Source organism: Saccostrea echinata, unplaced genomic scaffold (assembly GCF_033153115.1).
Source record: "Saccostrea echinata isolate AGI-Se365-2 ecotype Australia unplaced genomic scaffold, CSIRO_AGI_Sech_v1 ptg000029l, whole genome shotgun sequence".
NCBI lineage: Eukaryota > Metazoa > Mollusca > Bivalvia > Ostreida > Ostreidae > Saccostrea > Saccostrea echinata.
Window position 1 is genome coordinate 41,774,283 of NW_026889778.1, and position 14,582 is coordinate 41,788,864.

General features: G+C 32.3%; 1 protein-coding gene across 2 annotated transcripts in view; it reads left to right on the forward strand.

The window, feature by feature from the left end:
* The window catches only part of LOC133195956 (metabotropic glutamate receptor-like), a 43,921-nt gene extending 30,192 nt beyond the window's left edge, over window positions 1–13,729 (forward strand). Inside the window, exons 4-6 of one of the 2 annotated variants that reach the window (XM_061331941.1) lie at window positions 11,188–11,377; window positions 11,816–11,830; window positions 13,488–13,729. In XM_061331941.1, coding sequence (XP_061187925.1) covers window positions 11,188–11,377; window positions 11,816–11,830; window positions 13,488–13,609 — 327 coding nt within the window. In that variant the 3' untranslated portion in view covers window positions 13,610–13,729. The remainder of the gene's footprint in view (window positions 1–11,187; window positions 11,378–11,815; window positions 11,831–13,487) is intronic. The other variant, XM_061331942.1, reaches the window with a different exon arrangement.
* The last annotated feature ends 853 nt before the right edge of the window (window positions 13,730–14,582 follow it).

Sequence of the window (14,582 nt, forward strand, 5' to 3'; positions counted from 1 at the left end):
TATCATAACGCTTAGTTGTTAGGCTAGCATTAACGTCTTTTTCTACTAAAATATCGAAATATGCAACTCTGTCAAACTCTGTGTTAGCTTTTTGTTTCAATCTCATTGGAATATATTGTGTCGACATATGAATGGAAATAACTATTATTAATTGATAATACGTCGTCGATATATCTAAATGTCGAGTTGAAGGCCACATGTACAGCAAGTGTTTTCATCTTATTATGTATAAGATTTTAAATAAATTCTCTTTCATATGAACACAAAAATAGGTCTGCTAATAACGCGGCGCAATTGGTACCCATGGGAATTAAAACAAATTGTTTGGAAGACCTGGTCTCTAAAAACCTCATAAATATCGTTAATCACAAACTCAAGTATATACCGAAGAAGTGTTGCCAGCAATAATTCACATTTCATTTTGGAATAATTTTCAGTAGCATAAAATATAATATACTGGGTCTGCGGGTATATTGTTCTAATACTGGTCTGCCCGTCCCTCTGTCCGACTGTCTTTTTCATACAGCTCCTCTTACATTTTAACCAGTAACCAATTCATTTTTTGGAATATGCATGATCCGTGGTGTCCTATAGATGTGCAATGATTTTTCCCCATTTTCATCCTAGGGGCCTATTGCAGATTAAAAAAAATCTGACTTTTTCCCTTTTTTAAACAACAACAAAAAATATGTTCCCAGAATCCTGTCATATTTTTTGCAGTAGCCTATTCATCTTTCAGAATTTGATTTGCAATGTCCTGAAGATCTACAATAAGGTTTCAGAATTTTCATTTTCAACCTTAGGGCAAATTTGGGGCCCAAAAATTTTACGAAACCTTGTTTTCCAGAACTCACTTTCATTTTATGTAGTTTCCAGATCATCTTTTGGAATATGAGTGGTGATGGTGTCTTGTAGATGTGCAATAAAGGTTTAGGAATTTTCATATGGAAGGCCAATTTACACCCCCTCCCCCTCAAAAAAAATATTAGGTGGTGTTCTAATGATATATAAGGTTTTAGAAATTTATATCCGCCAAGGAGGCCTATTGGGAATCAAAAATTTAATTTTTTTTTAAACCAAAAACTTTTTTTTTTCAAAACTGATTTTTAGATAGTATTTTTCCTCCATTAATTTTTAAGTGTTGGAATTTCAATAAATTCGTTAATTTTGCATGAAATATCAACAATACTGGATCATGGGCCACATGCTAACTTGAGTATTTTTTGCTCAAATTAAAACATGTATATGTTTATGTAAATAATGGATTACTAGTAAATATTGTTGCTTCTTCACTATTTAGTATTTACACAAGTAAAATAGACAACAGCTTTAGAGGCAAACACTTACGTGTGGGTATTACTGTCTTATGACAACATCAAGTTTTAGTCATGTAGATGCAATAACCTTTTTCTATACAGCTGTGTCTTTTTATCAAAATAAATCCATTTGGAAAATTGTGGTGTTAATAAATGGGCCAGTTTGTAGAAAATATAAAGGAAGCATCAAAGCATTTTGATAAAATCGTGTATTTGTATACGGTCAGTATTCTAGTCAAAGACTTGTACATATGCATCAAGCCGACAACTGTTGATGAAGGACTGTTTCTGATCTATTATTCAATGTTTGCCTCGTCAATTCTGCACAAGGTGCACAAGACTAATTAGATTCTAGCTCAGATTGATAAACTGATTTATGTGCATTTATTTCCATTTCAATTAAACTGAATTAAATTAACTATAAAACAAGAAATAAATTAGTCATTTTTTTCTGGCATGGTTAATATTTTGGTTGAAAAATTAGAAAATATTCTTTTGATAAAATAAATGTGCACTGTTTCTCTCATATGCTGACATTCAAATAAAAAAACAGTTTGGATATATATGTGAAAAAAGAACCAGTGAAAATTCACTAAATTGTATGTGGAATTGAGAAGTTATCACGCAAATACATGTAGACTGTAAGCACGCTTCATTTTTGAGAGGGAAAAGTGTGTTCTATAATTTGTATGCATGTCTTTGTGTTGCTTATTATCATTAAGGCTCTTAAACAGTGTTTGATAAAAAGGAATTAAAATCTGTGTTTCGTTGTAAATTATTTTGAAAAATTGTCACTTTTTCCTCAATGTACTCACTTTTCCCTCCTTTGGAGATTGTCCTCACTTTCTTCATTGATTTTTCTGCTCTCCCTGGAGTGAAACGTCCTTAAGATTAGGGGAGGTGTCAAATTGGAGAAAGCTAATCCTTCTTTCTGATTACTTAATGATGATCAATTTTTCATTAAATCTTCTTTTTCGGCATCAAGGTTTCACAATGCTCCAGTTTTTTGTCGCATTCTCTCATGCACCGTGGTGGTGTGACATTTGAAAACCTAATAAACTCATCTGCTTTTTGCTTCTTACTCTCAATTGCATGCATTGCTCTTTTAATTCATTGTCATATGAAAATATTGGCAAAAATATTTATGTAGAAACCATAATCAGATAGTACATGTAATGACTATTATACGCTTCTGATGATTCAGCATACATTTGTTTTCGTTTTGTATTTACTTTTGTGTGCGTGTCTTTGTTTTTTTTTTTTTTTTTTTTTTTTTTTTTTTTTTTTTTTTTTTTTTTAACGAAAAATGCACAGAGTTAAATCAATTAAATTCGTGAATATTTAGTTTTTCTTACTAATTGTTAGGCCATTATTTACACACTGAATTGTCCACGAATTTTTCCGTTTGTCCGATCATAACAAGGAGCACACGGCGGGTGTGACCGATCGACACGGGATGTATGGCAAATGATCCTCTGATGCTATAAGAGGTCCGTGTTTGCTCTGCTCTCGATTTGTACTGTTTAAATGAACTTTTGAGCTTGATTACTGTTCGTTATCCCTATATACAGAAATCTGATGTTTTTGTTGGGGTGTATGTTGACGACTTCATTTTTTTTTTTGAAAATGTAGCGAAGCATAAAAAATTACAATACTGAAAGGTTTTGAATTGAATAACAAGTGTTTCTCATGAAATCAGCCAGATATGGAATCTTGTAATAGACAGTATTTGTTTTGCAAAGAAAACAGTTCAGTGATCATGAAAATGATTACGGTTCTTGTATTTAGCTTATATTTTGCCGTGTCTTTGATATGTGCATGTGCTATTGAAGGATTAAAAAAACTCCAAATATGTATCCTGGATAACTATATTACAGTAACTTATTAATATCAATAAAATCACTTCTTTTTATTGATATGTACTCGATATTCAAGTCAACCAATCCAAGAATACTTGCTAAAAAGCCGATAAATTCCAATGGCAGTGCCAGCGACTGTTATTTGTTATTGAGGTTTTCGTAATTTTGCTTTTCCCCTTTCCTAATAATTGTATGACATTATGACAGTTTTGTGAGTTTTATTACTCTTCTGACGTATCAAATTTGCACTTACAGTGCCATTACAACAATAATATTTAGCCATTAACATTTTTACTTTGATAATGGAATACTTCTAGTTTGATGTCACTGTTTTGTACCTCGTTTTGTCTTCTCCTTCATTTTGCTGATTTACGGATCGAATCTTTTTGGCATTTATTCATGAAATCACTTGTTTCTCTCCTTCGCATCCGGGATCACAATAGTGCCTCTTTCATTTCAAGATACACAAAGCATTGATAAGCTTTAGCTTTATAAGGCTAGAGCCTTGCTTTATACCAGAATTCATAAAATGTTAATTAGAATAACTTCAAAGAATTTATGGAAATTCAAGAACTTTTTTCCAGTCAATAAGTTTTGAATCATGACATAGTGCAAAAGAGAAACATATCTTTCTCTCTGACAATATTTCGTTTTTTAGACTGAGATTGATTTCTTCGTCATTGACTTGGTTATAAAATCTATGAAATAAAAATCCAAATTAAGATATCACGCAATATTCTTGTTCCCGTGAATGAAAACAAACATTTTGCATTAGTGACTCCATTCATTTTCAACATCACATGATTGTTTTTCTTATGAATTTTGAAAAGACAATTAATCAACACGCATTTTATTCACGAGTATTAACCTTTTACATTATAAACTCTTCCATCTATATCTGGTTCAAAAAGCGCATACACATGCATGTAAATATATTTTAATGTAAAAAAAGTGTTATAAATAAACTAATGTAAGATAATACGAGGTTGATACATGTACTGTAAAATTTTGGTTTTAATGAAAGAAAGTAATAATTAAGAAAAGGATTGATGAATAAAATCAATGTTTCACTACTGGATTTTCATTCTTTCATGATTATCATTGTCATTTAAGGAATGTTTCTCGTCATTTTTTCTTCAAATTTGGAATCTACCATTTTTATTTTAATCTGCGAACAAAAATTATAGCTTTACAGAAAATAAAGATATACAGTCTTTTAACATCAAGTGGATACAGTCAGTCATTAAAAAGTATAAAACATGTACAAATAATTTTCAAAGTGGTTGCCTTGGATGGCAATCATTTGCTTATTGTAAAATTACATAAGAATTGTGTTCAGCTGTGTACATTTATTTAATAAAACCTATTTTATGACCATCTAAATCTATCCGCGGTTAAATATTAATGTATGCCAAAGATTTACAAATTTATTTGATATGATCTCAATCTTCATATTATTCCCACAGCGTAAAATGTTTTTTTTAGTGGAGACATTTTTGATGGTTCGTGGCAAATGCTTTTAATAGAGATATAGAAGGAAAAATCTACAACGAGTAAAGAAATTGTATACCTAAATCAAACAATGGAGAGAGAGAGAGAGGGGGGGGGATCAGTATTAAATTCAAGTTATAATTTTGATGTTATTGTCAAACAATTTCATATCATTTAGACGTTGCGCACGGTGTTGGTACACATTGACGTTACGTCAAAATAACGTTATTAAAGTCATAACGTTGTTACAACGTTTTAAACGTTAATTGCATATTTTAGTTGTTTAATGTGAATTCTATTTATTTATTTTTTTAAATCTAAATAAAATAACAGCACAAACTTTTCAATTTTTGAATCTTCGTTGAAAATATTAAGAGCTACACTAAAAATCTTATAATCTTATAAATATTTCATAGATTGTCAGATTTTTATTATGAAATTGTCACAGGCATACATATCCCCATTCATATCCTTGATTCCTCTTTCTATTTCTTTTTTTTTCACTTTGTACGCTCTGTCTTGCAAAGAGAAAACACATCAAGTAGCTTTCTCTTTCAACCGTTTCTCCTTCATTTTTTTTCCATTAGGTCATTTCAAGTTTTCTACTTCTATCAAACCCCGCATGCGCCTTGGTTTCTGACAACCAAGATCAGAGAAAAGCACAGAAAATCGGTTAATGCGCGGTTCCAGGAAATTTTGCGAGGGGGGGGGGGGTCCAACCAATTAAAAAATGTGACTCTCGAAGTTTTTGACAAGCAAAAAAAAATTATAACTGAAAATCCTAGGGGGGAGGGGGTCCGGAACCCCCTTCCCGACCTCCCCCGCCTGCCTTTTTTATTGAAACCTTTTGAATTCTGTCATTTTCTTTCTATATTTTTCTAATATATTTAATCAGATAATGTACCTAGCATTTACAACCTTGATTTTGCGAAGGAATATATTTTTCTACGATAGAGAAAATGTGTCTTTCTACGAGAAAAATGGAATTATGAAATCAAAACATTTGAATGATGTAATTTTTATGACAACCGCTGTACAAAGTAGGATTTCCCCCATAACCAGCCTCCCCCCCCCCCCCCCCGAATCTATACTCAGGAATCTTACACTAGAGCTAATTTTCCCCTCTTTCTCTCTCAGAGTAGGTTTTCCCCTGTTATATCAATGCTTAAATCATATCGACATTGCTAAAGTTTATATGAAAGTCAACTGATTTTTTAATAGAAATATGAGTGTTTTCGCTCAAAAATTTTTCAAAGGATCACTTCTAGGTAAATATATACGTTGACTTATATGGCCGATATTGGTTTCAGTCTTTAGAAAAAGCCTATCGATATCCGTTCCGGTCCCTGACTTTAGGCCACATGCGTGTAGTTTCTTGTTTCTCATGTATCGTTTTAGTTCTAGTCAATTGTCTTCATATGACCCTACATCGGTATTTACAGAAACATCCTTTATAAGAGGGTCCTTACTTGATGTCTGGGTAATGGCAACGGGACATAAAACCTTAACTGACCTTACCACATTCTTTTCTAATCTGTAAACCTTCCCCCTGCTATTTTGACATAACATGTCGCCAATGCACACATTTTTGTCTAGGAATGAACTGCATCTACTCTGCATAGCGCAGTATCTCTCCCAAAGGCACAACAGTACTATTATACCCAGAGATGTTCTTGAAAGACAAACACAGCAATTTTTGCTCTGCATGATTTTTTTTTTCGTGACACCTGCAGTATCGAGTAACACAAAGTGAATGATTCGTGTCCTTGAACAAAGTGTGCTTACACTGAGGTATAGTTCCGGTTGATTGCGTTTAGTTAAAGAGAATTTATGATCTGCATTTCCATAAATGTCTTTTATATCAACAGCAAGCATATACATTTAAGGAAGAAAATAGAAGTAAAATGAAAAAGCCTATATGAAAAATTAAATTCGTGTTTATACAGGTGAAAAATTTGAAAAAATAAGTGTTCCAACAGGTGGATTCGAACCAGGACGCTAAAATTGTCCATGGTGAGAGACTACGATCTGTCTCTCTGAGCTATACTGACTATGTGAACATACGTCTGACATAAATATAATCCAGTATGATAGAAATAGGTTTTCGCACTTTTTGTAGGTTTTTTTTTTTACGAATTTCGACCCTAGGGCAGGGGTGCCCCTAAAAATCTTGTTTTAAATCATTCTTCAGATCAAAATCTATCAAAATTTCATAATTTAAATTAGGGGTAGGCCTGCCATGAAGGACTTCTATTCCAAAATTTACGCAAAAATTAGTGCTTTAACGGATAATTTACTGTCTTGACCAACTTTGGAGGTTAATTTCAAAGTTGCAAATAAAAAAAATTAGGTTCAAAATGTAAATTTGAAAAATTTAGACAAATATACGATAGAAAACAACTAAAGAACATTGATTTTTAAATGTGACTTTTTCAGGAAATTGTTCTCTCCTATATATAGGTCAAATCTTTTGTTATGCCGAAAACATCCTTTAGTATGAAATTTTAGTAGTTAAAAAAAAATACAATACAAGAAGCACTGCTCTTGCAAGCCGTAGGATAGGTATGACCCCTCGACCACAGAGGTGTAATACTCGATAGCTATTTTAAACCCCAGAAACTTGGCGAGACACTTAATCAATATTATGCACATGTAGTTTTATGAAATATAACTGGAGAAAAAAAAATCCATTAAAAATAAAATTCCTCGTTGTTTTTTTTTTTAAATTAAATGTTGACACAACTAGACTTTTTTATTACAATTTTTGTGAAGTTTCATTAAAATTGTCTACTGCGAGAGCACCTGTGAAAAAATTACAGAAAGTACATTTGTAACCATATGTCGCCCCCTCCCCCTCATATATAAGTACTGGCATGATATTTTATAGCAGAAGGGGTAAGTTGGCTCTTGAGGGAATCGCACTTTATAACAGTTACACAGAGTAGGGATTTCCCCGGAAAATTGAATGTGGTGTGGGATTTCTGATGAAGGGGAAATTATACTCAAGAGCCAGTTTTCCGAAAAAGACTTTAGAGGGGAAAAACCGGTATAAAGTTCTTGTTTTAATATTGGCTTTTGTACTGATATGTTTTTGTGAATCTGTAGATAGGTTCTAGAATTATAGGAGGTCGCTAAACTGAAAAAAAAAATTAAATGGCCTGATACTGAATTAAACTTTTCTTGTTTTTTTTTTTCTTCAGCCCAAGTAGTTAAGCTCTCTTTATAAATCGGGGGGGGGGGGGGTTACTGACATGCAAAAAAGAAGGGATGGGGACGTTTCGCTATTAAAAATCCTACTAAATTGAAAAAAAAACTAGCCAGCAAAAATAAAATTCAGAAACCCTTTTAACTTTTTCGTGGAGGGGGGGGAGGGGGGGCTCTCATTCTCATTTTAGCAAAGAGAGAGAGAGAGAGAACAATAACGTGATATGTTTAGATATTTGCTGCAGCAAAATAAAAAGGGGGTATCGGCCTTTGAATGAAAATTTTCAGAATATTTAAAACAAAAGATTGTTCTAAAATAATTGGAGAAGGACCTTTTACCCTACTTGGTACTCCGGACCTGCAGAAAATTGGAAAAAAAAGAGCACGGCGATACAATTTGACGCTCCCGACGTCATTCGTATAAATGACGTTTTTCGTACCTGTGACAAAATGGCTACATCTATATTAATGCTTGTGTTTATTTCATGTAGATGATAACCGTAAAAATTATGTTATTATCTAATACAGTATGTAATGTTCTTTCAAGATACAGTAATGATTGGTATATATATGACATTAATTTATGTATATTTGATATGTAACTGAGACATATTAAGTAATAGTACAGCGACTCGTACGTGCATAACAAAATGGCTACACTTAACAAAGCCTTACTAATATTAACGTATCAGCAGTTATATAGCATGTATCAACATAACTAATTTAAGAAACATATGTACTTAAAGATTATTCATCAAAATTTATCTTTGTGTGGCATTTATGTCTAGTACACATCGCCATGCGGGCTGATGTCAACTTTAGGAAACGATTTTTTCCTGTTGGACATATTACTTACGCACTGTAGATACAGCCCAAACTCGTGAAATTGAGAAAATGATGCTAAAAATTCAACAATATCACAAAGAATGCAAACATATTATTGTATTTCCTAAATTTTATTTAATTTAGAGGATTGGAAGTGGATCTTTTTATATCTTGTAGTTGCGCGAACAATAATTTATGTAACGTTGGACACGGGGATTTCGCCGTAATAACCAATAATGAATAAAGCCATATCATAGCTAAGATATTTTTATATTATTAAAAAGAGAATTTTTAGAATAATTTATTACCTTGGATAAAATAATTAATTTCATTTTTAATTTCTAGTATCTTTATCATCTTGAAAACGCCAGTTTCTTTATGACATCTAAAGAGTCAGATTTTATAGTACCAACACCGTGCGCAACGTCTTACTTATTTTAAAAAATGCCATTTAATTATTTTTTTTTTCAAGATTGCATTATGTAATTTGCGTTCTTATAGTATATACAATATATATCCTTTCAAGAAATCATATATCTGAAATATTCTGACTTTTGAGAGTATTTTTAAGCACATGCGCAAATACAGCAACATCAATACTAGTCGAGTAATATCAATACTGTTCGAACAGAGAGAATTCCGTGGAGTAGCCTTAACATGACGGAGAATCCTTGGATCGTTTTTATCCTTGTAAATAGAATTAACATCAACCACCACAAGCACTTAGAACAGCGTAATGTTTTTTACGGTGTGGGATCACTTCCTGCTTCAAGTTAGAAACTGGGAAATGGAAATCGCGTGTCATTGATTTACTGCCTCGTTTTTCTTGTTAAGTAAAACCTAAATTCTTATTTTCATGATGTTTTTTTATCGATTCATTTGCTGCAAAGAGTTTGAATGTAAAATAAAAACATTTCGATTCATTTGCTGGGCACTATTTTCAAATAAAATTTGACAGAATGCTGGAAAAGACATCTTGTTTTTAACATGATAATTTCCTGACTGGAACGAATGCTATCCCAAAACGTGAGTTTTATCGTTCAAAGTCGTGATTTTGTTATAATGGTACACCATTAAGTCATTCTGAACTTCGCATTACATGATTGAGTTAAAGAAAAAGGAGAAAGACTTTGATTTTCACAATTGGTGGATCTTAAACAACTAACCTTTAAATGGATTAGTATTAGTTGTGAGGTCTCTTACTAAAATCTAGAAAATTGATTGTAAGCATCTTTCATCTTGCTCAGGGGAGACAAGATTCAAAGGTCATATTAAGTTCCAAGTAGCAACGCGTGTGGGCTTTACAAAGCAATTCCATTATTCTTCGCAGCATATACATGTAGGACGAACCGACATTCTTTAAACTTCATTACGGTTGAGAGTTTTAAGGAGGCATACCCGGCGCTCTTTAGTAAAAGTTGTAGGGTTTGGAATAATGAATCTGTGTAAGGTCTTCCGTATACAATTTTGATTTAACGCTTAAGAAATCTAATAATTATTCAATTAAGATGCACACAACTTCAGCATACCTTACAGGGCAAAATTTGACAGAAATTTTATGAAGGAATAAAGTTAATATTTATTTCAGTGATATTTATCTCCTCTTATAAGAGGATAATTGAACCCTAACAAAGCATAAAAAACAACAACAACAACAACAACAACAACAAAAAAAAAAACAAAAAAAAAAAAAAAAAACAAAAACAAACAAACAAACTAGGGCACCGCAAAGCGGAGCATTCCCTCGCAAAAGAGAACATGCATCCCGAGATTAATTATTGCTTGTGTCATTTCCGTATGCACTCACTCACTCATCCCCTCCCCCCAAACACACATGCGCAAGCACGTTACTATGTCCTCACCATCTTCGTTGCGAGGGGATAAAAACAGGGGCACTGCAAAGCGGAGCATCCCTCGCAAAAGAACACATAGAAATTATTACTTGCGTAATTTCCGTTATACGTACGCATTCACTCACCCACACAATCAAGCGCATTACTATATCTCCTCAAACTTTTGGGCGAGGAGATGACAAAAAAAGTTTTCGACCTTGGTAAATAACTATATATGATTTGTTTTGGTACAAAAACAACCCCTACCCCCACCCCCCACCCCCCCCCCCACCCCCCCAAAAAAAACAGCAAAAAAGGCTTGATTTCTTGTAACTTTTTTTTGTTGCTTAACATTGTGTTTTATAAATTTTGTGCTTCTCTAAATTAAAATCTAGGATCATCCCTTTATTTGTGCTTTTGAGACAAATTTCTAACGCATACACATATATTGTAAAATATATTTACATTTAATGTTCACACGCAACAAATGAAAGAGCAATATACGAGTATGCTTGTTATAGTGAAACACGTCAATAACGAATTAAGATGCAATTGCTAAACAGATATTGAAATCATATTTTGTATACAAGTAACCGGTTTATTAATTTTTTTTTAATATTCTAACCTGTATGTGTAATTCTTTTTTTTCTTCCATTATAGGTACAGATTACAACCTTGTGTATTTCCATTAGTCTCAGTGCGACTGTAGCCCTTGTGTGTCTCTTCACGCCCAAAATGTACATCATAGTCTTCCAGCCAGAAAAAAACGTCAGACGTCTGACAATGAATTCCGCCAGCTACAAAAAACCCGCCACTAATTCATCATCAGTATTAGCCGCCAACAACCACGGTAATTACTTATACATGTATATCAATAACAGTAATTACAATTCCATCAACAAGGGAGATAACTTTTATATCAACATGGCGATGGTGTGGATATCAGTAACAGAAATACACTGTAACTTACAAGATATATCAGGCATGGTACATGTAATACATGTAACTATGATATCAACAATGTGATGACAAGAAATATCAGTCACAAACAAATATTGCAATTTAGATATCAACAACGTAATGACAAGAAAAATCAGTCACAAAAGTATACATGACATTCAATGTAGCTTATAGATATCAACGACGTAATGACGAGAAATATCAGTCACAAAAATACATGTAACTTAGATATCAACAACGTAATGAGAAAGATAACTATAATGGTATCTGACTATTCAGCCACTAATTCAACCACAATTTTCAATCGGTTTATTTTTTTTTCTTATAGAATCAAGTTTTTTCGGTAACACATACTGTAGTTACTATTTTCTTATCAAACAATGACAAGCATGGCTAGAATTACAGGGCTTGCTGTTCTATGTCATTTATGGCGTGCTTTTTGCCAAATATTTATCTCTTACTATACCTTTGCATAGAACATATAGATACATACAGCATTTGGCAGTGAAATATATATCTTTTTTTTTTTAATCAAACAGAATCATTTTTTAAATTCCTGTCATTTGAACTTAAAAAAAAACAAATGGTTAGTAATTTGTATCTTTTCTCAGATACTATAACTATAAAGTTATTGTGCCGAAAAGCAAAAAATTCTATTATTCATGAACACTCACGACATGTTTATTTCTTTTTCTAGTGAAGATCTTCTACTTTTGGTAAAGTAATTAAGTAATGCTGAGTGCAATACTAGAAAGTTTCATTTTCGTTTATGCACTTCAAGAACGCCTCCGCCTAAGAAGTTAATCAATTATGCGGTACTTTTTTCCCATGAATCTTCTGTTTAAGAAACGAACAAATTCATTCAAAATCTTAAGTAAATTCCACATATTGAGCTTCAACAAATCAAAAACAAATAAAATAGGAAAACAATAAAAGAAAACAGACAAAGAAAAACACACAAATAAAAACTTCCTTCCGTGGAAAAAAGAAAAAAAAATCAAACTTCATGTACCTCGATCTCATTTTAAGAATACATCGTATATATATATATATCTATATACATCTGAATTCTGAAAGCCTACCCAAGCATGCAAGCTTATAACCTGTCTGGTACACTGTTAACTTTGTTAACTTTTATGCGTATTATCAAGTTGACTAATTCCAACATAAAAATATATATCCAAAAATCATGAAGGAAATGTCCACAATTTCCTCTTCTTAAGAAAAGTAAACTGAGTTTAAAATAATTACATGTAACAGCTAGTGTATATCCTAAATAATGGTCTGAACTAAAAAGAAATCTCAAAATTTAAGATAAGATTGTTTTCAAATAGTTTACAATGGAATGCATCACTCGCTTAGGAAGAAGAGTAAATATTTATTCTGAGATTTCGAAAGTGCGTGTTCTTCAAATTCAGGCAAATGAGAAGTCAGTGAGAGTGATCTTATAATATCTATGTCCTTAGAAATACGTTCATGACTAAGAAAGATTACGCACAATAACTTAAAGTATACAATTTTCCAATGATTTTTAAAAGTTTTGCTTTAGTATAGCTTAAGATATTACACAGTTATTGCTGTTTTGAGATCAATATGATGATTCGCTATATCTGATGACTACAATATTCACCGAACTCGAAGGGTGAGGTTAATATTGTACGTTGTAGGGTTGTTAAAGCTTCATATTGACTGGGGGAAAACAGCAATAATTGTTTTGTTACATGAATCAATGATTAAATGATACAAACTATAGAAAAAATAAATGCTAGGTTCACCTGCATGACTCATTGTATCAGTTTGGAAGTTCTCTATCTATTTTTTGTCCAATGTAGAAAAAGTTATATTCACCTGGAAGGTTTTGTGCAAGTAAACATTACTTTAGCATGATTTCTACAGTTTGATCTCATTCAATTGGTAATTATTCAATCATACGTTAATAATACATAAAATTACCACAGTTAGAATCAAAGAATGTTTTGTGTCTCTTCTTATTTTTACAGATAGTTACACAAATGAGAGAATCAAGTTGAATGTGAACTATGACGAGAAACATGGCGTTCGAACAGTTCCGGTTCCGGTTTCGGACATAAATGGGGACCAGGACAGTTTACATTCCCTCTGACATCATTACCCTTTTATATGTTCTTATGAATTATTTCATGTGACTAAAACCTTGTCCACGTATTCAACACACTGCAATGTCGATATTGTATATTTCAGTTACTTTTCTATTCCTCTTTTTTTTTTTTTTTTCTTTTTTTTTTTTTTTTTTTTTTTTTTTTAAATCCAATTCTTTTTTAAATTTTATTTTTGAACAAAACATTGTATGCATGTGTAGTACCCTCATGAAATCAAAGTATGGAACTGATGTCAATGGATGAAATATTGTTTATCGTCTGTCTAAGAAATGAGACAATCTTATGCTTACATATGAATTATGCATGCCTATACAATAAAGAAAAAAAAAATGAAATTTTATTAAAGTAAAATATTATCCTGTCGACCCTTAACATCATACCGGGGATTATGATTTCTTGCTTGCAGTTAGGGGATGAGCATTTGATTCTAAAGCCCCCCCCCCCCCCGAAATGGGATTTGGAGTTTGGGCGTTTTCCCTTTCTTTCCTTTGTTTAAAATTTTCAAAACTTTTTTCAGTGAAGAAGAAAATAAAATAACTGTCCTCGAAAATGTTGAAAATAAATGATGTATCCTTGACTGGCATGAAAATAAATTATCTGACTTGAAAATGGTCGTCCCCTTAAGAGGACATTTTGAGTTTTAACATTCAGTCCAAAAACGTGTGGGGTGTTGCGAAATAGGGCAGGAGAACTCTTGTGAACTTACGAACTTTCTTCAAAACACGGTGCATATCTTAAAAAACACTCATGTACTTTACAACAAATTTGCAGGTGAGTTGTTGCTTTTTGTGTTATTATTCATGGATAAAACCTTCATGATGATGTTGATTCCCGTTAAGTCACATGAAATATGTGTTGTTAAAAATATTCATATATGATGATAAATTATATATTCCTTCATGCTTCATGTATGTTTATAGCATTTGTACATTGTCGAATAAAAGCTATGTTGAAAAT